Source organism: Prinia subflava, chromosome Z (genome assembly GCF_021018805.1).
Source record: "Prinia subflava isolate CZ2003 ecotype Zambia chromosome Z, Cam_Psub_1.2, whole genome shotgun sequence".
NCBI classification, from domain to species: domain Eukaryota; kingdom Metazoa; phylum Chordata; class Aves; order Passeriformes; family Cisticolidae; genus Prinia; species Prinia subflava.
In genome coordinates this window covers 57,635,251-57,658,583 of record NC_086283.1, presented here as the reverse complement: position 1 = coordinate 57,658,583, position 23,333 = coordinate 57,635,251, and the positions used below count along the sequence as shown (strand labels likewise).

Below are 23,333 nucleotides of genomic sequence, written 5' to 3'. Positions count from 1 at the left end.
AAATTAGCTAGAAGAATGCACATAAAAATGTTTCGTTGCACAGGAGAACTGAGGACTCCCAAGATTTTGATACGAGTGTGAAGGCCAAACTACATTTCTGCACTGTTTTGTCTCTTCCTCCATGTAGGTAATACATATCTTCCTACTTGAAAGGATCACCTTAATCTGATGATGCAGGTATGAGAGGAGCTAATTATGTACCTGCTCCATGCAAGTTGTCAAACTTGAACACGTGCCTACGCAGATGTGTGTGTAGAGTCCAAGTGTTTCTCTAATTAATGCTCTGTGCTTATTCTCCTAACATGTGTTAGAAGCAGAAAGACTTCAATAAGACAAAGCAGTGGTACAATCAAATCATCAGATTTATTAGCTTTCTGGGCAGCTTTTTCCATTATGTAAAAGCTGTGTTTGTATTAGTATAGCAGTCAGACCCACCAGTGTGAGGATTACAGTTGGTTTTTACATAATGGATAATCCAAGATTAAGTGTTTTATTCAGGCACACAAGCAAAAATAACCAATTAGTGACTTTGCAGATTCCTTATTTAAAGGGAGCTGGAGGGCAATTGACACGAAACTCTCCTGCTACCTGCAGCACAAAGACTGAAGCAGAGGAGTCTGAAGGATCTCCAACATCTCTACTCAGCAGGTAGGTCGCTCTTCAGCAGAGGTGGATCAGACTGGCATCTTTCTCAGAGGGGAAATGTTGCTTGCATGGCAGCTAGGAACAGCCTAGTGTAGCTGCATGGATGTTTGGGCTCTGGGTTGGTAGCTCAGCTTGGATGGTGCTAGGGTTAGACCAGTGCTCTATCTTGGCATCAGGACAGGTATTCTGTGTCAAATACTCTGCAAGAATGTATCATGAAAGTTCTCTCTTCCTGAAGTCTGAGAAACAAATATACTGGGATATGGATGAGCTGGGACACCCAGGGAGAAAAACAGCCATGGGCACCTAGTGGTTATGATGCAATGACAGATCAAGCCTCCAGAAAATTAATATTATTTGTCATGTTTGTTGAAGGAATGATTAGAGCGCAGCTAATACCAAGGTGTATCTTGCCATCAGAGTGGGCACCTAGGAAAGGCCTGTTTTGGTAAGGACAACTGGTGATAAAGAACACAGCTTTGCTGATTTGAAAGCAAAGTGGACGCTCACTGTGAAATAATTAGAAACATCATCTTGACAATGTACAGTACTCATCAGAACATTTTTATTCCCGTGAAAACAAAATTCATAACACTTCCATTTCTTACCAGTTCTTACTGACCTTATCTGTAGTCTGGCTGGATTTATAATACAAAACTACAATGAACTATATTACTACCACTGGCAAGCAAAATACTCTTCCAAAATAATTTCCACTGATGTTCAGTTTTGGCTGAATTTAGGCACCACAATGACTCAGTATCAGCAGAAGAGTTGGTTGTCTACTTTGTATGGAAAGAAACTAGTTTTAAAATTATGTGGATGCACTTGTAGCACTAGCTACCTCCACCTACTGCATGAAATAACCCCCCACGTTTACTTTTGTCTTGCAGAATGAAGTACGCACAGTATGTTTTCCTGGCCTCGGTCTTCTACACTGTTGAATATAGCCTAGCTCAGACCTGTGCAGTGGAGTCTTTCTCTGTGAAAGACAATTTTGATCCAAAAAGGGTAATTATGGTTACTTCAATAGTACATGTGAAGGAGCTTTACATATAAACTGTTTTTCCAGGTTATTAATTTTGTTCATCTAAAGGAGTTCTTCACCAAAAAGTTAACCCTTTTCATATACTCTCTTGCTGCTGCTGTTTCTGTAGTTTTCTTTTCTCAGTACATTTAACCTTCTGAACATTTTGGTAAAACTGGCCTTGAAATCCAGGGATGTTACTAGAGCTCATCTTCTGTTAGCTTGTCACAACTCTGAGCTTTGAGCAGTTCTGTGAAAGGAACAATTTAGATCCGCATCACAGAGGAAGCTCAAGCACAAGCCCTGGGGTACTTGCATCCACCACTAGTCATTCTTGGGAGTCATAGCAAATGGAAATTTTACCTAGTCTGGTATGCTGAACACTGACTCCTGTTTAAACACATCATTTGTGTTTCTGAGGAGAAAATGAGGGCTAACCTGCTGTTGGAAAAGTCCAGACATGTGTCAGTACCTATTTTAACTAATGGTCAGCAAATACAATTCCAGGGACAGCTGGGGTGTGGTGAGCAGTTTCTCTCTACAAGATTGGCTTTACTGGAAACAAGTCATGTCCAGGGAGAGCTCTGGGAATACCTCAGTTTTAAAAAGTCAAAGTTTTCACTCAAGTTCCTGTATGTGGGAATTACGGCCTTGCAGGCTTATGCACATAACTTACCTGACAGATATCATTAGCTTCACTGCAGAATCAAATTTAACACAGCTAGCTCTTGCTCTTCTCAACATTTCTTCTGATAGTGTTAACTTTTAAGGGTCTTCCTGTCTGTCAGTCACCTGTTAAGATCTTGTTTTCATTTTACTAGATACTCCTTGTACATCTTCAGGAGCCCATTTTTTTCATTAATATATTCCTCCCCTTAATCTCATTCCTTCTCTCTCTACTGTTACTCACCCCAACACACCCTCTCCTTGTTTTTAGTATGTAATCTTCACTTTCTGCCTTGCTGGGTAGACCCTTTTCCCCATCAGAGATCAACTGTGGCCTGTGGCAGCCACAAGAGACAGAGATTTCCTCCAGCCAGCTCGCTACAGTCTTTATGCCTGTGATTTGATATTGTTGGATTTGGTGTGGTACTCCATTGAAGAGAAGGGGCTTGAACAGGAACAGGGAAGAACCAGTCTGAGGTTTTAGGATGGGAGATGCTTTTGATGTGGGGACACTGTGACAGGAATGTCTCCCTTGACAAGGTCTACACACACAGAGCAGTGCAGAGCTGCTAGACCCACTCAATCTGGCACAGAGGCAAGGGTTCATTAGGCAGCACTGCAGGATCTGTGTGCTATATTCCCACCCAAACCCAGACTGGCATTTATCAGGCAGTGGGCAGTTAGAAAGGGACTTTGATCACAAAATCATTTTTGTGCTAATTTTACCATGGTGGCTAATCCACATATTACTACACTTTCATGACAGTATGCAGGGAAATGGTACGCCCTGGCCAAGAAGGATCCAGAAGGCCTTTTCCTTCAGGACAACATCTCTGCTGAATACACTGTGGAGGAAGATGGCACAATGACAGCATCCTCTAAAGGCCGAGTGAAGCTTTTTGGGTGAGCTCTCTTGACTTTCAGCCCTAACTGCTGTCATGACATACCGGATGAGGGGGACATGAATGATGATCTATCCTGAACCCACAACATGGCTGAGTTTTCTTCATCAAAAAGGGAAGTTTAGCCAAAGTATTAGATTGGAAGCTAGAGGTTAGACACTTTTGAGTCCTCAGTTTCCTCACAGCCTTGCTCAGGTTTGGGTCCATCACAAAACTACTGCATAAAGTCAATTATTAAGTCAAATCTTGATTGATGGAGTGGTTAGATATATTAATTGCAAGCAAGTAAAGGGGCTCATGAAGGCTGTGGGACTGTGAGGGCAGGAGATCTCTCATTTCACTGAGAGGCTCAGGGGAAGGAGAGCAGCATTACTTTCACAGACGTCACAACACAGTGTTGAACAGATTTCTGAGGAAAACCTGTGGTTAACTCTTAGATGTAATTGCAATGCCTGAATGGACAGATGGCAGGAAGCTTAGAGTTTTGGTGTCTATTGGTCATGATTACTACAAGGAATTACAGCATGTAAAGAGATTAAATAGCTTTCTGAGTGCAGAAGATAAAATCTGTGGCTTCCATTATGCTAGCACTAGCAGATGGCTATGAATCTTGTACATCTTAACAGTGCAGCACTCCAAGATATTTTGGGAATGGGCAAATGAGGTTTTGCAGGTGTGCCATACTGTGCAAGAGGGAAGATGCCTGAAAGGGCTCTTCAGAAAACAAGTGGAGTCTTAAGGCTACTGCAAATTTTATTTCTGCAAAGGCAGGGTAAGGGGAAGTGCAGACTGAGCAAGGAAGGGCATGAAGACCCTTCCACTGTTTCACAAATCCAAGTAATGCTTGACAATTGAGTGTTGAAATGTGGATGGCTTTCAAAGCAAACAGATACCAAACAGAGAAGGGCATTGGAACAAATGGGCATCCACAGGGTTCTCAAAGGCTGTGTGGCAGCTTTTCACTGGCTTGGCAGAGGGGCTGTAACTACTACTGTACTAGTAACAGACATTCCTGTGCCCATATTGCTGGGAAGGGATAGACAGGGGAAAGCCAACTCCCTGCCTCTTCCTGGGGCACTGCCACTGACCCCAAAAGAGCCCAAATGCAGGTGAGCTCACCCTGCAGACTGCCAGCAGGGAGCCAAGAAACAACGTTCATTATTGTGCTTGGTGGCTGCCAGCTTGTACAGAAATGGGGGACAAAATCTTACTGAACTGAAGGAGGGTCAGGGCACTGCCCCATCTACAGCGTAGCCATACAGCAGAGTTGGGGACCAGACAGCAGCAGCAATCCCTGGCAGTGTCTGGGGGGTTTCACAGATTTGCATTACTCAAAGACAGAGACTTTGCATTAAGAAAGCCCATGCCCATGCCTGGGGCAGTTGTGCCCCAGTCCTGAGAAGGACACCCATTTGAAGCTGTCAGGCTGCCAGGTTTTACCTTGGATCTTATGGATCTCGTTGCAGTTTCTGGGTGATCTGTGCTGACATGGCTGCTCAGTACACAGTACCTGACCCAACCACTCCAGCAAAAATGTATATGACCTACCAGGGACTGGCCAGCTACCTCTCCAGCGGAGGTGAGTAAAATTCTCCAGCCTCCAACACTAGTCAATTGCTTACAGCTGTCCAGATGTATATATGTTTTGATATATAAGCAAGAAAAATAATTCCGCTCAGATTGCTCCAAGTGAAGACGAAACATCCTTCTTGGGGGAGGATGCTTTATCTGAGCAGTGCATTTTATCTCCACAGAAAGGGAGGCATCCAGAGACTCCCCAGAGATCTGTCTTATACACTTATATATGTTAACAAGGAGGCTTAGAGGCACTGGGCTGCACACAATGGGTTTTGTACAGCCAAGTGTGGTGTTCAACCAGGGAAGCCATACTTCCTGGGGCCCACTGTGGGCATTATAAAAGTGCTGAGGTCAGTCATCCTTGCACTCCTTGTAGCTAAACAGAGGAGACCTGTGAACCCACAGCTGCACCCCAGCAACAAGACGCACTTCTCCTCAGACAGACACAGCAGGACTAAAATGGAGCTGTTAACTCAAGTCTACCTTTCAGAAACTGCTCGTGCTGAACCTCAGTTACATGTCCTTCAAAGCCCATTCTTTGTGCCCAAGCCTCCCACAGCTGCAGTTTTCCAGTTGGGGAACTTGGGGAAGTTAGGGAGGACTTCTATTGTGTAAGAAAGAAATACATTCCCTTAGTACTGGCAGATAAGCCACACCAAAAAGAACTTAGTTGAGCAAAGCTAGAAAACAGGAGGAATGTTTTACTGAGGCTTCCTGTATAAGAAATGTAATCTGTACTGTATGTCCTTCCTTCTACCATGCTTGAGCAAGCAACATAAAGAGATATTTTGTCTTTGTTATAATGAAAACCTAGAAAATCCTAGACCTCCTAATACTTCTAGCCTAAGAAGCAAAAAGGTGAAAATGCACTGAGCATCATGGGGAAAATCATGGTCTCAAGATGCCCTGTACCTGTCCTAGATCTTCCCCTCATGGTGTGCAGATAAGCTGGATGTGTGACACAATTATGACTATTATCTTTTGGACAGCTATCCCTGCCATGTGAAGTTTGCTATCTCCCTGCTGACAGATCCACCTCTGCTCTGTTGTGTCCACTGTGTGAAACCTGTGTGTTCTGATGTTTCAGGGGACAACTACTGGGTGATTGACACTGACTACGATAACTATGCCATCACCTATGCCTGCCGCAGCCTGAAGGAGGATGGCTCCTGTGATGACGGCTACTCCCTGATCTTCTCGCGCAACCCCCGTGGCCTGCCCCCAGCCATCCAGCGCATTGTGCGCCAGAAGCAGGAAGAAATCTGCATGTCTGGCCAGTTCCAGCCTGTGCTTCAGTCAGGTACTTCGGGCGAATTAGCAAGCTCACTGAGTTGCACAGTAGGTGATTGCGTTTGCTGTTAATGTGACAGAACCACAGCAAACTCAGTTGTTCTGTCTTAGCAACCTTTTCCTCATGTTGGATATAACAGGGAAAGAGCTACAAAGGGAAATCCATGCAAGGACAGGAGCCTGCTACAGTCTGGTTCTGCAGCCTTAAGGTTACTATTTACAGGAATCCTGTATGTTGAAACTGGTACACTACCAGAAGATCAGCCTTGTAACCATAGTAGACAGGACAGGGATGGATGCAGCAAGCCAGTGTTTCTGCACTTGGAAATGCTTGGAAGGTAGTCTTGGCTACTTCCTTAATAGCATCTTACCTTAGGTCTGTGCAGTGTCTTCCAGGAAAAGATGAGAAGGTGCCTCCAGGAAGGACCACTCTCACACTCCTAAGTTCCATCACGACTTGTGTCCTGTGTGGTCTGACTAGCAGGACTGAGGGTCTCTGAGCAGCATTTCTGACTGTGTCTGCTGGCAATGGGAGTCAGCAGTTGCACCACATACATGCAGACAGACCATGTCTAAAGCCCATTTTGAGAACATTTTTCTGGAGGTACAGGAATTGATCCTCTAGTTCAAATACTGTCCATGAAATGGGCAGATACTTTTTTAGGGCTATGCAGGAGGCAGAAATTCTTCTTTGTTGGCAGTTGAGCACCCACACCCTTCACAATCTCACTGCCTTTCCTGGAAGCTGACCCTTTACTAAGCCACATAACACATATGTTCCACACTGTGGGACAAGGAATGGCAGCTAAAACCTCGTGAACAGCATGCTGTTGTATCGGCCAGTCCTCCACTACTGGCATCACCCAAGGCTGAGGGCATGGCATGGGCATCCCTGCCCACACGCCTCTGCCCTGTGGCAGAGGGAAGCAGCTGGTTTGCAGGGTGCTCAGGAAAGCCCAAAGCCCACTGCCAGCTGGGAAAGGCTGCCCGCGTCTGTGCCAACAGACACAGGGAAATGCAAACAGCAGCTTCTGCACCCTGCATCTTAGTCTTGTACTGTGATGCAGAAGTACCCTAGGAAGGCTGCAGTTACAGCTTCACTGGGGACTTAAGGGCTGTTAAAGCACTTTGCAAATTTACTTACACAGACTAAAGTTTACTTTTCTTTCTTTCCAGGGGCCTGCTAAAAATACGCTTCTGATCCTATCCTTAAGCACAGAAACCAGACCCCTTGGTCTTGAAGTTGCCACTCAACTAATAATAATTTTAAAAACCACATAGTATGGAATAGTGTGTTTTTCCTAAAAAACACATGAAAATATTGGGGGATCTTTAAACAGTGTGCAATACAATAGTGATATTTGAATTTTCACAGGAATACCTAATGTGGCATTTGTCAATAAATGTTTTTGAAAAAAAGGCATCTCTGGAACTGGTTTTCATTGTATGCTTTCCTGTCTGTTGGGGATCAGGACTGAGGATGCTCACTGAGGAGTGGCGAGACAGCAGCCAAGGCTGTTCCAAGCAGAGGCACTGAACAGGGAGGGCAGGGCAAGGATGGTGAGAAGAGCACGTCCCCTGACAGTGCTCATCATCAGACAAAACATGGTAACAGGGTAAGTCCGGGATCCACAGAGCAAGTCCAGCCAGCAAGTGAGGGCAGCATGGCACAGGGCAGGGTGCAGGCACATCAGTGAGATGGTTCCAGGCAAAAACAGGACTTGAGAGCATGACAGAGGCAGAGCTACCTGCAGCAAGGTTCCCAAGGAGAGAACCACAAATGCAGTAAAACAGATGCTACCTTCAGTAAGACTGGACATTGCTTTAAATGAATGGGTGCTTGCATTTCTAATGGCACTACCAGCAATTTGCTACCCTCTGCTTTCATAATGCAGTTTTCAGTACCTGAAAGGTATAGAACTGAAAGGTATAGAACAGACTGGGTTTATGGGAAAGAATTTCATAAATAGAGATAACCAAAAGAAGAGTCTGGAAATCTCCATGCGGAAAACTCGTAATCAGAGTCAGCATTATTGACATGTATTTCCCACTGCTTTTAGTAAAATCACATTCATTTTGTGCTTCCTAGCAATAAAAACACCAGTCTAGAACACCCCAGCATCCTGTTGAACCCTGCAGTTTGTCAACTACATAAATTTTTACAAGTTATAATTACCAAGCACAGAGGTAAGACCAAGCTGAACAGCCCCTACACCTGAGGCTTCCAAAAGGTGTGTGGAATAAGGCTGATGTTGACTGAAGATCTTCAGAGCACTACATTGTTAAACAGCTTCTGCAAGTTGCTTGCACAATCTTACCTACAATAACCAGAAAGAATATAGAAACCAACTACCAGAAGCAGTCTCGAGGACCAGAGACATTATCCCAGGGATGCAGCAAAGTGTCTCAAACTTGTATTTCCCAGGATTTCCTGGTAATACTCGTAAGGCTCTCAACCAGCTTGAACAAAGGTGTCCTTGCTCTTCAGGTCTAGGGAAAGCTACCCTGACAGGGAACAAGACTACCCTGAGCTACCACCTAAAGCTAATGACAAAAACAAAAGAACACTAGCAGTCAATGCTAATAAAACCCCACATAGACAGGGAACTACTGAGTGTTGAATAAAATACCAGCCTTTTGTGCTGGACTAAGTGCAAGGTCAGTGCATTGATTGAATGTTCTCCACTTCCACCCTTCTCCCAGCAGGAAGTATTGGGGTGGAATCTGTGACCTTAGGACTTGTATAACAACTGATTAGATGCTAACCTTTTGCTGAAGGAGTGTGGCCTTTGGCCAAAACTGTCAGATCGATACTATGAGTCTCACAGAAGTGGCATTTTTAACGTCTCTGGTTATACTAATTGTATGACAGAGCAGAAGAGAGTTGTAGCAACAAGAGATGCAGGACCCAGTGCATTCTTACTGTGCTTGGTGTAGCCTGTCCAGACAAGATAGGCAGTGAAATTCCTCTTCAGCCACATGAGGCAAAGCCTGCAGGATCATGGAAAGTCAGTGGCCATTCTGGTTGAATACACCATAGAGCTCACGTGCCCCAGGAATTGTGCTTGGGCGAGCATATTTCCATTTTCAGGATCACAAGCCAGCCCTCACTGTGTGATGTGGTAAGTTAGTGAACCAATGGGAGTTACATCATATCCATTTGTCTCCAAGGACTGCAGAAAATGTGAAAGACAAGGTAGGATAGGTCAGGCAGTCGTGAGTGTATCTGATGAGATTACACTTCTTTGAAATTCTGTTTACACTTTGAAATTCTGTTGAGTTCAACATGAAACATCTCAGGTATATCTCGAGGCAGACGTCTTCTGTCTGCTGTTTGAGCTGGCCGATGAAAAGCAGTCTATTATTCCTGAGTTTTAAGCGTGTGTATGGGTCCCAAGTAATAATCTCTGTCCTGCACAAACTTTCCACTAACAAGACAAAATAAAAAAATTGTTTTTGCATTAAAAGGACTGTTGTTTTGTCCTCAGAAGGTCCTTTAGTGCCGGCAGAAAGACTTTGACTGCACAACAGCAGGAGGGACCCAGCACGGATATTGTCCTTCACACACCAGTGAACCTCCTCAAGCAAGGACACTGCAAGTCCTGAGATCAGACACTATGATACTGCCTCGAGTTTGACAGTTTTCCCTCGGTTGTGGTAACTGAGTCAATCTATGCATTTAGGTTTCTACTTCAGCTTGACATTTTTTATGGTAAGGTTCCCTTCATGCTTCAATTTTATGTAATGTTGGAGCTTCCACGAGTCAAGCTACCTTTTACCCCTTGTGCTGGTAGCCACTGCCAGCAGCTGAGTGGTACTTGGTTGCTGGCTGGAGTTAAAACACAATAATCCTTGAAACCAGTCTTTACTTTCCAAGATTAAGTTTTTGAGATAAAAGTTGTAAGCAGTTTCTACAACACAATGATCACAGGGTTCACGTGAAAGATTAAAGACCGTTTTTATTTGCTCTCACAAAAGATGGTTACAAATGTAGCGTATACACAATTAGACAATGTAAAATACTCAGTTGAAAGGTTCTTTCAGTTGCAAAACGGTTATATAGCCTCATAAGCTTTAGTATGAAGCACAGGCAAATAATCCCCATGTTGCAGTTGCAGTTATATATTCTTATTTGGATTAATGAACAGCAAAAGACATACATGAGTGCTCTGCAGCCTTGCTTTGGTTATGATACTACAGAACTACTAAGCACCTGCTATTCACACCTGGTGCTATGGATACTTGGCACTTCTGAAAACTCAAACTGTAATAGGGGGCTGATGACTACACGTAACAGAGGAGGTTAAACATGCAAGTTTGGAAACACTATCAGAGTCAGCAACATATGGTTACAGAAATCTCAAGTTTCAAGTACTAAATAGCGTTTTTCTGTATACATTAGATGGTAAAAAAAGAAAACGCCATTTCAAAACTTTATTTTTGTTAGAAATAAACTCATACCTGGAAATACCAACTTCTCTTCTCTCTGTAATCATTAATACATGCTCATTTCTCAAGGAATGAGTTTGTATCATAGCAGCAAAGAAGATTTTCAGATGAAATCTTCTATTTTTCATGGTTTGCACTTCTATACATTTTTATCCCTGCATAACAAAATCAATACTATTCACTACAGCTATGTTTTTTCTTTTTTTTTTTCTTTTTCTTTTTTTTTTCTTTTTGTAATACACCTGTAACTAGTACATAGTCCTTGTTTTGATAAAAACTGCTATATTCTGATTGCCAGGGTGGGAAAATTTTAAAGCAGAAGGGCTACTCAGGTAGGACATTCTAACACACTCAACTGTCCACTCAAGCTCCTACATCTTCCCCTGCTTCAGACACACTACAATCTCTCAAGACCCTATACTTAGTATTTCTCTAAATCATTTTATTTGTGGTTCCACCTCATACTAGCAAAGCAACATGTATTAACCGCTACATTTTATTTAACTGTCCACACTGGTTCTTCACTTAGGGCAATTATCACAAGTTCAAAGTGTGTTTTTACTATCTCCATCAAAGTAGAATGTCTCAGTAACTTTTCTTAAATTGAGAGGGTTTTCAATTCAGTTGGACCCATGGCCCTTTTCTGTTCTTACTGTATGGACAAGGAAACGGAGGATTAGGATGTGACAAGAGCCCCTTATTAAAACTTCAAAAGAGGCAAGAAATATTTCATCTGAATTCTGAGACAGAATAAATCTTCTAAGGCTAATTTTCAGTACAAGCACATGAACAAGTAATCAGCGAGTAAGGAGATACAAGGCCACATGTACTGACTTTTTGCATATGTTTCTTTTCTGTGCTGTAAAAGTTGAGGGTATTTAAGGTAATTCAGCTCTCTCCTACTGTGCAAACTTGGGACTTTTTTTTTTCTGAGACCTGAATGTTTCATCAAATATGCAGGTTTTGTTGTTATGTTGGTGAGGTGGCTGATGTCAGCAAAGAGAGCAGTAGGGGATTTGTTTGTGTGACAAAGTCACTCCTCTTATGGAATAACACTCCAGCTGTTTTCACTGGCATTATCCTTCTCTCTGCAAGCCTGTTAAAGGCACAGCTCAAACTGTGCCAGTTGTGAAAAGGGAAGAATAAAGCAGCACCCCTGCAATTTCAGGGAACTCTGCTGTTTACATAAAGTGTTTGGCAGCTGCAAGCACAGCCAGTGGTGATATGTAGCCTGTGATCTAGGGCTGTCACACTTTGGTGCACATGCTTTGCAAAGTACAGAAGCTCAAGCTGTTCTTTGTTATTTCCTAAGTGTCGTAATTAGGCCCTGCTACATTCAAGAGTGTGCTGTCCTGTCATATGAAAACACAAAAGGCTCTAACAAAGGTTTCAGCTTTCTCCTGACCATGCAGAGCTGAGTGGCCACTTACAGTCTGTGAGGGGAGGTGTTAGCTGTAAGGGCTGAAGGACACCAGCCTAGGTGACAAAAATGGAGAGGGAAGAGGGAGTTTCAGGGTTAGAGCCTCCATCACACAGAGGCAGCAGCTGACGGCTGACATGCAAACAGGTGACTTGGGCAAAAACAAGAAGAGAAAAGGCAAGGAAATCTGGAGGCTAGGGCTTTCTGTGCCTTCTTCCCTCTGAGGATGGGCTGATACCCTTTCCTGTGCCTACAGGAAATAGCTCTGGCATCCATGTAATGGTCACAAGCACTGAGAGCTGGGTGGAAACCTCTCTGTGAGAGAGTGAAAAACCTCATACACCTGAAGACATGACAAATGTTCTGAAATAACCCACTGCGACTAACCAGCAGGGAATAAAAGATCCTTTACTTCATGCTCTGAAGTGTGTTTGGTTGCTGTGCACTTTTCCATCAAACTCTTAAGTCAAGACAGCCTGGCAGCTAGGGCAGCCAGTTCACTCTCTGACAGGTCCTCCATGTGCTTCTGCTACTATCCTCACTCACACAGTGAAGCAATGGCTCTGCTCCTGCTAAGATTTATAGAGGTTTGTGACCTCTATAAATCTTAGCTTGCTCTGGTCATTAGCTCAGTGAAAAATGGGGAATAACAAATATTTATTCCCATAATTCCTAATTACCAGGCTGAATCCCTGTCCTACAGCACCCTCTTAGGAGTTGGGTTGACATTTGTGGTTGTTTGACAATGCTGGCTTTTGGGCTGTGAAGAGTTAATGGGGCAGTTGCTTCTAACTTGGTTTGTAACTTCATCAGGTCGTTTCCATGTGCCCTCCTCAGCCTGGGAGGAGTTTATTTTTCTGGGGAGTTGTCATTTGCAAGGAACATACACTGCTCTGACACCAAGCCGGGCACCACTCTTCATCATCACTTGAAAGCCTCGACGTACCCCACGGGAAGAGAAGACAGGCCTGCCTTCCCCCAGTAGTCAATGGCACGCACTCTGTAAAAGCCGGAGACTGGGCTTCCTGCAAATGAAAAGGTCAGAAACGGTCACTGTGAAACACGGACACCGGTGGTACTGGGAGGATGTGAAGCAGGCACTACCCCTGTAAAATGTAGGTTTGAGGAACGGGCTGGGGAAATCAGTTCTGCACCCTACATAAGTATGTCTGTGCCTGTCTTATTAAAAATTATAACAAATTCCTCATGGCCAAGTACTGGCTTTTTTATCTTGTCTCACCAAGGATCTCCTCTCTACTTACTAGGATTTGCAAGTACAGCTACAGGACTGCTTTCCCAGCAGTTCCTTTGGAAGAAGGCTGTGGCATCTGCAACACACAATTAGTCATTTCCTTTTTTCCCAACTTTTCTGCCTGAATTTTGCCTTTGGAACAGGTTATGTGGGGATAGGTTCAACAAAGAAGCAGAACAAGAAGCACGCAGGCTGACTGAAAACCCTCTGCTCTACTCAGGAAGCAGCACCACTTACTTTAAAGGTATGTGAGCTGATCTTCTGTGGTTCTGATGCTTTTTATCCTTGATCTAGTTCAAAGAACAGAGCTTTCCCTAGCAGAATTTTTGAATATACAAGCAGTATAAATCTGGGGGTATTTTATCTAATGAATTGATTTTTATGTGTATTTTAATGTTTTTATTCTAGAAAAAAAAAAGAATGCTAGAAATAATGGGTGAGGAGGATGTTCCTAGCAATAAGGACTGCTGGGACATGATATTTTTTCAAATAGTCTTTTTGTTGCTGTTGGTTTTGAAACAAACTATCAAAATTGGTACATAATAGTCTAATATAATAATGAATAATAATTTCAGGGATTTGTCATAGCCATGATTTACAGACTTTGCTTGCTTGTGTAGCCCTTACATTCGAATAATAGCTCTGAACTTTTATCATGCAACCACTGCTGATGTTAAAACTTTCTCAGGGTAAGATAAGCCCTTGTTTGTGGTAAAAACATCTCTCAACTGCTTTTTAATAGTATCACTATAAAGCAAGGTTTGTCTGTGTTTCACCCAGTTCTCACCAGTGCTTATTATCAGTATTTGTCGGATGGTCGTGTTCCAGACTAGAATGCATTTGCTTAAAAAAGAAAAAAGCAAATAAACAAAAAACCAACAGCCACCACCCTCCACCTGCAGATAAACAAAAAAATGCCCAAATAAAACATCACTATCTTCCTTCACTTGGATGTTTCATCTGAGTAAGCTTCTATTGCAAGGTCCGGTCATGGCTTTCTGTTGTGGGGTTTTTTGTTATCATTTTTGCATATCTCTACACCAGCTACAAATGTGCTCCTTAACTTCTCAGGGACCTTGCCAGGCCTGTAGCTCAGTCACTGGCTTTTGTGACACGGAATTACCCATGGCATACTACTAATGATGTCCTCATGACTACTTGTCAATCACTATTTGTCCTTGAGAATAAGGCTCTTACTGAGAATATGATCCTAAGGGAAGGGATGTGCTCTTATTTGTGAGGGGATGTATATTACTAGCAAGTTACTTACCTTCAGTAGTTACTAAACAATAGTTCACACACTCATGAGTGGCAATACCACATGATAGATTACCTAATGTAGGCATTTTTGCCATACCTGGACTGTAGACCCAGAGAGTGAATATTGTGTCTTTGGCATTAATCCGCTGGTATGCTTTTCCATCCGATGAGAATTCCACTTCAAATGTCTTTATACACCTAGAAAAGAGAACCAGAGAGGTTTGTAAATACAACTCATAATGTGTGAACTAGTCGCACGGCTATTTCAACAGGAAGGACAAAAATAAGGAATGTTCAGTTGATTCATTCCTACCAAATGTAGGATGGCATGAATTGCCACTATTAGGAAGAACCAGGTCTCCAACAGCCCCCAGAAAAACACCTAGACTGACTTGCTGCTTTGGGTATATGCAGCATCACGAAATGTCATGCATCTTTCACTCAGACATCAGGGTTATCAAGAATGAAGAATCTAGGAAAACTGGCTTGAAAAGGAGCTAAGTCACTGCTTCCTGAGGCAATCTGGTTGTATACTGGATCACCTTTCAGAGTTCACCTACAGAAGGCTTCCAGTCGAGTCCAGCTTGCTGAAGCAAGCAACTGGAGATTTTCTCTTCCAGTTCACATCCCCTACAGAGATGTGCAAGATCCCACTTAGGCATCTGCTGACAATGTAAGTTTTACCATGAATCTTCCTGTGTGCTATGCTGAATAGAATTCCCTCAAAAATGCCACTGAATGCTGGTAAGCAACAGGCAGATTCCTTTGATCATGCAGCAAATTAGGCAGAGTTACTCTTCAGTTTGTGCACACAGGTCCTACAGTTCATTTTGTCAGACAAATGCACTGTATCATCTATCAAGGAGCAACAATTCATTAATTTGTGAACTTGTTTTACTCTGTAGGGCTTGTGGAAACTTAAGGAGTTGTATGTTGGTAACTTACATGTATCCATTTTATTTTAAAGCTACTTACTTTGACTTTACAAAGTCGTCATCCCACAGTACAATGACCTGCCCCTTTGTGAGAGGGATCAAACGAACACCAGTCACCTGTACAAAGACACAAGCCCATGCAAGAAAACTGCAAACCAATCAACCAGGTCAAATTTCTGTGTTCGTCCTTCCCTACTGATTACTTGCTTTGATTTTCTTCCATTGAGATCAGGTGTAAAAACAAAATTCTTGGTTCTGTAGCTTTTTGCAGCCTATGTCTCCCACTCATCAACCTTGCAGAGGACCTTCAGAGACTCTGGGTATCACCAGGAATATGGGTGAGACTGAACGGGCAGATACAGATGTCTAATATGGCAGCCATGATTCCATTTTAGCTTTAGCTGTCAATTATTAACTGGAGAGATGCTGTCAATCCTTGCCACATGCCATGTGATTTTTAAAGAGATACTGCACTTTTCAGTATTGTATTACTAATTTCCCACTATGGGAACTTCCATTCATCTCACTGATGGCTCCTATCACTTGCTATGTAGTATTTTATCTTGAATTATATCTTTGAGAGTCTTCTCATCAAAAGAGAGAAGAATTGTTTATTTACTAATTCTTACACAGAGTTTTAAACAAAAAATTAATTCAAATGGTCCTTTTTAAGATTTAAGGCAGGAAGCAGTTTCAGTTTTGATGTGTCTGATGGTAAAATACAACACATACTTGATCAGGAGCTGATCTGGGTCTTGCACAGATGTGGATAAGAAAGACTGAAGGAATGGGAAACTCTTGCTTCAGTGTCAGGATGCCAGCTTCAGGAAATGGGAATGGGCCTGTTACCAGTGGGTCCTGCAGAGCCAAAGAGTAGTGTGGTGAAAAATCTTTCATTACAGCACCTGAAGATCAACTATTAAACCAGTGTAAAGTGCCTGTGTATTTACTTTAGGACTCTAAATTTCCTATAGAGTTGGTACTGCTAATGCTTACAGTCATCAAAGTTCTCCACACTGGGAGACTTTATACTCACCTATTTTCCAGCTCTTCAGGAAAGAGGGGGTTTGTCCATCTTATAAACTGGGTTGATCACAAATGCCCTTAGGCACAATCTGTCACTTCTGTAACCTCCCATGGATGCCTTTACAAACCATGGCCTCATCTCTTCCTAGCAGGCAGAGCAAGCTACTGCTAGCTATGACAGCTACACAGCTGGTCTCTGGGGATGAAGCTGTACCAGACAGCCAAGAGCATCTAAAATATTGCTGCTGCCCCTTTCAAGCAAGAGCTGATGTCTCCTACAGTATCCAGCAGGCCTTAGCAATAGTCAGTTATGGTGACTGGGAAGAAAAGACACAGTACTGTATATCAAAGTCAGAAAGCAAGTACTGTCTGAAGGGAATAAAGATGATTTCCTTTTTTTAGCCTGAGAGTCTCAGTGCATAGGGGAAACTATGGGAGGGGGAGCTGATGTGACAGGCTGCTCAGATATGCTCAAATACAGTAAGTAACCTCCACATGGCTTTCATCCATAGGGAGGAGAGGAGTTCTCAGAGAACACTTACTCCTTGATGAACTCTATGGTGCATTCAGCACTAGTGAGGATGAGGGAAAACTATCGGTCTTTGTGTGAGCCCCTCACAGTTTTCTGAATTTGCACTGGGTACTGTTCACCTGAGGGAGATGTTTGTTTTCTGTTATTAAGGGGATTCATTTCATTTGCTCTCTAATGCAGCAATTTGGCCATTCTGTAATATACACAGGGCTATGTGACTTATTTGGGGAGACAGAACAGAAAGAGTCTCAAAGCTCACTGAAGATTCAGAGAGAAGGCAGAACTTCCCCAGGAGCAACTCTGCCTCCTTATTTTATGGGTAGTCCCAGAGCAAAGAGGTTGTATAACATAAATACAAAGGCATAAGTTGTGTATAAGCTACACTTTTCTGCACGACTGCAAGTGAATTTTTGTGTGTATATGAAAAGTGAATGACTGTGGGCTAAGGAAATTTTAACTACAGGCCTGATTTCTTGTCTTTTTCACACGCACTTTACCCATACAAAACTTCAAGCAAACACATAATCATACCTCAGCATCCCTTATTTGCTGGAACTGCTCTGGAGAAGGAAAGTCAGGGCTTCCTAGGTTTTTCCACTTCAGATAGGGATTGGTTTGGTTATTATCCATGTAATATGTCACATACACCAGCTCTATAGAAACATAAACAAAAGAAAGTAAACTCTTTACTTGGTTTTAAAGATTACCAAGAATAAATTTAGCAGATGTGTAAGCCTACTTTTTCAAAAGTGATTTCAGCACTTTGGAGCCTGACTTCCACTGAAAAGTCCCATGGCTAGCACTCTCATGAGGCTCTACAATTTACATTTGCCAAGTTTACCTTTCAAACTATTACTTCCACAACTAGAACTGGAATTCTCCTTTTGCACAGGTGCCACACACATTTGTCAGCTAACTGCATCATCTGTGCAATTGTGTGTTTGTGTTGGCTGTCTTGGAGTCATTAAGAGAATTGATGCCTGGCAATAACCAGCCAAGTCCATACACTGAGATCAGTAGTTTTTCAAAAGGGCAGCACTTGGCAGTTGCCATTAAAGGCAGAGTCAAAGTGTAGGCATTAGGAATGAACCTTTCAAAGAAGAACACCATTATACCTCTGAAAGTTTAGGAGTGCACAAAAGATGAGAGAGGAAGTTAGGAAATTTAATTCACTCTTACAATGAAAGGCAACTCAGTAGAGATTTTGCAGGTGATATTCTGTCTTAAAGATCACTTAACATGAGCTGTCTACATATTTGTTTACCTCTAAGTTTGGGGAAGTGGGTGGCATTCACTGTGACAGTGCTGATGTTGGATGAAGTCCTGTTATCCTCACTTGAATACATCAGTACTGTAGCTTGCCAGCTGTCTGAGGGCTGTGTCTCACTTGGGGTGTGCACAGATGCCAGCACACCAACTGTGCCGTTTTGGGCACTTTCTTCTGCACTGATCTTCACTTCTGCAAAAATCTGCTTTTCTCCTTTAAAAAAACATGACAACTGTAATCATCGCTGTTAGTCAGTCCTGTGTCAATAGCTGCAGGGTCAAAGCATGCACAGTGATTGAGCATAAATTGAGCTATATTCTGTCTTATTTTACCAGTTACAGCCTTCAGTCAGATTTATTTTACAGCCGCAGAGTATATGCATACTACAGCAGTTTTTATGCTTAGCAGTTCAGCTAGCAACATGCAAACAGGTGACAATGAATTAGGTTCTCTCTGTAATATGCTGCACGAGTCTTCCAGCTGCAGGGACATCTTAAAGACAGTTGCAGCCCAATGGGATGTACCCCTTGCATCACAAGAGGGAAGTACCAGTCAATAAAAAATGAGTGGTTGCCACACAGAGGGTATAAACAAAGCAGAAAGTTAAATCAAACGGATAACAGACTCTCAGTAATAGTTTCTGAGCTATCAATCTGAGTAAATGAAGTTGCATTTTCTTAACACGGCTAGTGAACAGTGAGTAGGAGAACTCATGCTTTTATGAACAGTGAAATGGCTGGAACAATCTTTCTTAGGCTGGAAGCTTCTAGATAGGAGGGGTTACTGACGTGCTCTGTAATCAGTGGTTACTATACCTAGCAGTGCCAGCAAGCCCATGGCAGTCAGCACCGGTTTCCGCACCATCTGGACATGAGGTGGCTTTGTATTGTTCATCTGAAAACGTGCTGTCAGAGTCCGCTGGGTGAAGTAATGGGGATAGTAGCTCAAGAAGGCATTGTCATTACTCAGCAATGAGTAGTTGATGGTGTTGTTGGCCTTGGAAATGAGCAGGTTTTGGTGCTGGATGATTACCTGCGAAGTCATAAAGAAAATGAACCTTCCCTCTTGGCGAACAACCAACAAACATGCAGTCCCTGTATTTTTTAAAAATCTCTACAGCATTCTGTAAAGAACTGTCACTCTGCCTTTTAGAAAAGACTCAAGAAATGAACTGAAGAACTTATGATGAACTGAAGAAACAATTCATCATGAGTCTTGGAAAAACCATACTTTAGGTGATATATTAATCACTGCAAAATCTGAAGTACCTGTGTAGTTTTGCCAGTACTAAGTCTCTGAAATAATCATTACTAGTACTCTTCGTAAATAATGAACACATTTCCTTGTCTATTGCACTACAAATTATGCTCCTCTGTCTTGAATACTTCATTAGTAATGAGGACTTACGATCTGAATTAATTCTAAATGGTTCACCAAATCTGGAGTTACTTTATACCCACTACATCAGTGTCTGTGAGCTGGTTCTGGATTCTGTTTCTCAATTAGCCATTTTTCCCACTTGGTACTAACTTGAAATTAATTCTCCTGGTGTTTCACTGGTTGCTGTGCTGCCCTCCTGCAAAACGTCGAAGTTCCCAAGTTCTCCGTTTATTAGATTGTGCCTGAGTATCAGAATTAAGCAGAACTTGAGAAGGCTGACAACTGAACAATTGTGTCTCCGAAGGACATAGTGCTTCAGCTTCTGTACAACCATGTGTTAAGTTTCCATTGGATGTGTCTTTCTTTCTCTCTTCATATCACCACATCACTATAAACACTGTTATTTTGTCTTGCAAACTCTATGTGATGCAGTCAATTGTTGCCTTAGAGAAAACTGCTTGTATATGCAGTCTCAGAGAACTGGGAGCCTTTGTCTCCTCAGGAGCAGCTGATAAGATTTTTCTGGGTGACATACATGCTCCTGTGTTTGGGAATTATTCCTTTGCACAGGAGCCTTTGGACACTATGTGTTTAAGGTAGTGACTCACAAAACACCAGGCCTGCAGTGGAAATTATTGCTATGCAGGGGAAGAGCTGAGCTTGCTCTGGGGGCAGGGTGCAATTACTGCTGAGGTGGGAATGTTGAGCATTCCCTTCTCCTGCTTTTCTGGTCAACATCAGTAATTACTACCAGTAATTAATAAGATCATGTGTACAACCAGAATCCCAAACCAAAGAATGGACTATGCTGAGAGCTCAAGGAACTTCTTTATTATACCTGATATCTCCTGATGAGATAAACTCTTGAAGGAGCTGGGAAATAATTCTCGTGTATGTGAGGTGACAGCCAGCAGTACTGACACCAGAGCAGTAAAATTACATGGAGTGGGCATGAGTGGCAGTAATCCTATCAGAGATAGGGAGATATGGGAGACTGTATACATTCTCCAACTCAGTTCTCTAGCACTTCTCTGACAACTTCTCAGTTTGGTTCTGGGTTGGACTTTTTTTTTTTAAGGAAAGATGAAGTAAACTAATACAAATTCAATCAAGCTACTAAAACCAAACTATTCAGGGAAACCCCGACTGTATCAGTGGGGAGATATCCATTTTTAGGATCTATTAGTCTGAGTAGCTGCTTAAAAATTAACTACTTAACTTAAAAATTAAGTCTACTTTTTCAACTGCATTAACACATCAGGGCACACTACAGTGACAAAACTACCAATGAACTGTTACCTTTACAACCATAGCTGCATAGGTCACATCAGCTCGCCAGGGTTGTGGAATGGACCATCCAACCATTGGATCTGCTTCATCATTATATATGGCAACAGAAGAAAAACTTGGATACAGCTTCTGAATTTCTTGAACTGTTTCTACTTCTTGTTGCAAGATGTATAGAGAATTACCATCTCCCTGCAACAATATTTCATATCTGCTTAGCGGTAGTGAGAAAACAGTGGTAAACAGACATAAGCTAGTCATAAACATAAAATATATTCTGAAAACATATTCTGAAAACATATTCCTTGGTCACCAAGGTGCTGTGGACCAACAAAATTAGTATTTTTATCTCATCTACTACAGCATGTGCTATTTGCATGAGCTCCTCCTAGAATATAAAATGGAACAGAAGAGTTGTTTCCCTTTGGGAATTAGGCAAAGACAAATTTGCTTTGAGTTGAAGTCTTGTAACTGAATGTCTTCAAAGTTTGGCAAGAATAGGTAGCCATGCTTCCTGCTATAGCCTGGACACTCATCATCATCATCATCATCATCATCATCACCACCATCATCATCATCATCATCATCATCATCATCATCATCATCATCATCATCATCATCATCATCATCATCATCATCTTTGTAAATCAGAATGAAATGTAACTTTGAATTGATTGAAAAAACATGGCTTTAAACTGAAATCTTGGACTAACCTTCTTATGGAGAGAGATGTAATCCAGCCTTACACCAGTCTCCCCTGTGAAGAAGTTGGTCCCATTGTAGCAATGACACAGAAGACTCCAGCACATGGGTGACTTGGGTAAGGGATGGAAGGAATCCCCAGGCCCTCCAAATTTTAGAAAAGGACTGGCTGCTCTTAATCCTTCTGAACAAGCATCATAATAGTTGAGAAACCCTGAAGTACAAGCAGATGAATATATCAAAGATGATAACTCAAAACAGAAACTGGGTCTAAAACTACAAGGAGATGTTATAACCCTATTACTTGATTTATTGGCAAGACCTCACAAACTGGGACTATTCTTTCCTATGCACTGACAACACAAGAAGACATCAGAACTTCAGCTGCCTTCACAAGGGCAGCTACCTTTCTTCCAAAGGTCCTGTATGAGCATGTTCCCAAACCATGCAACTTCAATGAGGAGTTGTCCTCTTATCCCACCCTTCATCCCCTTACTGCTACTAACAACACCTTAATAATTGAGCTGCATCTTCTTAGTGGAACTCTTGTTTTGGTTCTTCTGTTCCACCACCCCTGATACCCAACTAGGGAATAAAGCGTAGCCAGTAACATGACCTTGGCAAAACAGATTTGGTGTACTTGTTGCATTCCTTATCACTCCTGTCCACCTTACTTCTTTGTCAGTAAAACTTACATCTCACTGTCACCCCTCTGCTCACCCCACACACCTGTCTCACTTCACCACACTCACAAGTGCTCCAAAACGTGCTCACCTTTTACTGTCATAGACACATTGTCAAAGTCGTGGTGGTCTGGTTCATTCCATGTCTCAAAATTCCATTTAGCAACATGCTCCAATCCATACCTATCTGTAGGAGAGGCCTCATTTATCAGTCAGCTGCATATCTAGACAATACTATCAATAAGTGACTTATACGGACAATTCTATTTGTTTGGGCTGCAGGTGAGGCTCAGCACCCAGCACTATGACTACATAATTTCCCTCATTATTTTTAATAATGAGGGAAATGTAATTTGGGAGTTTCCAAATGATCTCTCATTTTTGATGAAATGCAGCAAAATTTGAAAAAGATGGAGGGTCAGAGGAAGATGACTTACAGCTTTGTGATTACGTCACTCACCCACCCTTAATTCAGGTTGAGCCTTCTGCCTGGTTAGAAATATTTGAAGCTGACATACAAGAAATATGCAGGTTATCATGCTCCAGTGAGAGCTGGTAGTTTACAACCACAACAATATAACAAGGTTAAAAGTCAGTTCTTTGAGGTAGGCCAAATGTACTACCCAGAACACTCTACTCATTCTGCATGTTGGCCACGTATCAGTAAAAAGAGGGACTATTATCCTATGGTCTCCATGGTCTGTTCTGGCATGTTTGTTTTCTGGTTTTGTGTTAAAATCCAGGGTCTTGAAATTGATCATAATACATAAAACTTTTTGAAGTAGCTAGAAAGGATTACAACAGGACAAATAACCAGTTTTTTATTTTTTTAACTTACCTATGTATCTCCTGGCCAGAACAGTAATAAAGTTCCTCCACTGTACTACACGTTCTTTATCTTCAAAATCTAAGAAATATCCTGATGGATTACCCATCAATTCAAATCCTAAAAAAGATGTAAGAAATGGGTCTCCTTTTTTTGTAAATGCTATCTAGTTTTTATTAATGAAGGGGTTATCACATCATCTGAAA

General features: G+C 42.2%; 2 protein-coding genes across 3 annotated transcripts in view; one reads left to right on the top strand and one right to left on the bottom strand.

Annotated features, from left to right (window-relative positions):
* The first annotated feature begins 523 nt into the window (after positions 1 to 523).
* On the top strand, positions 524 to 7,385 carry LOC134564676 (purpurin). The gene is made up of 6 exons (XM_063423697.1): positions 524 to 648; positions 1,539 to 1,656; positions 3,105 to 3,241; positions 4,707 to 4,819; positions 5,906 to 6,118; positions 7,285 to 7,385. Exons 2-6 carry the CDS (start codon positions 1,540 to 1,542, stop codon positions 7,293 to 7,295), a joined length of 591 nt encoding a protein of 196 aa, XP_063279767.1. The 5' UTR covers positions 524 to 648; position 1,539; the 3' UTR covers positions 7,296 to 7,385.
* Positions 7,386 to 10,047: 2,662 nt separating this feature from the next.
* IDUA (alpha-L-iduronidase) overlaps positions 10,048 to 23,333 on the bottom strand; it is a 46,394-nt gene continuing 33,108 nt past the window's right edge. For both annotated transcript variants that reach the window (XM_063421432.1, XM_063421433.1), the window contains 11 exons: positions 23,140 to 23,247; positions 22,393 to 22,488; positions 21,630 to 21,832; positions 20,929 to 21,108; positions 19,065 to 19,281; positions 18,247 to 18,462; positions 17,514 to 17,635; positions 16,157 to 16,282; positions 15,465 to 15,541; positions 14,587 to 14,687; positions 10,048 to 13,002 (listed from right to left, as the gene is read on the bottom strand). In XM_063421432.1, coding sequence (XP_063277502.1) covers positions 12,902 to 13,002; positions 14,587 to 14,687; positions 15,465 to 15,541; positions 16,157 to 16,282; positions 17,514 to 17,635; positions 18,247 to 18,462; positions 19,065 to 19,281; positions 20,929 to 21,108; positions 21,630 to 21,832; positions 22,393 to 22,488; positions 23,140 to 23,247 — 1,547 coding nt within the window. In that variant the 3' untranslated portion in view covers positions 10,048 to 12,901. The remainder of the gene's footprint in view (positions 13,003 to 14,586; positions 14,688 to 15,464; positions 15,542 to 16,156; positions 16,283 to 17,513; positions 17,636 to 18,246; positions 18,463 to 19,064; positions 19,282 to 20,928; positions 21,109 to 21,629; positions 21,833 to 22,392; positions 22,489 to 23,139; positions 23,248 to 23,333) is intronic.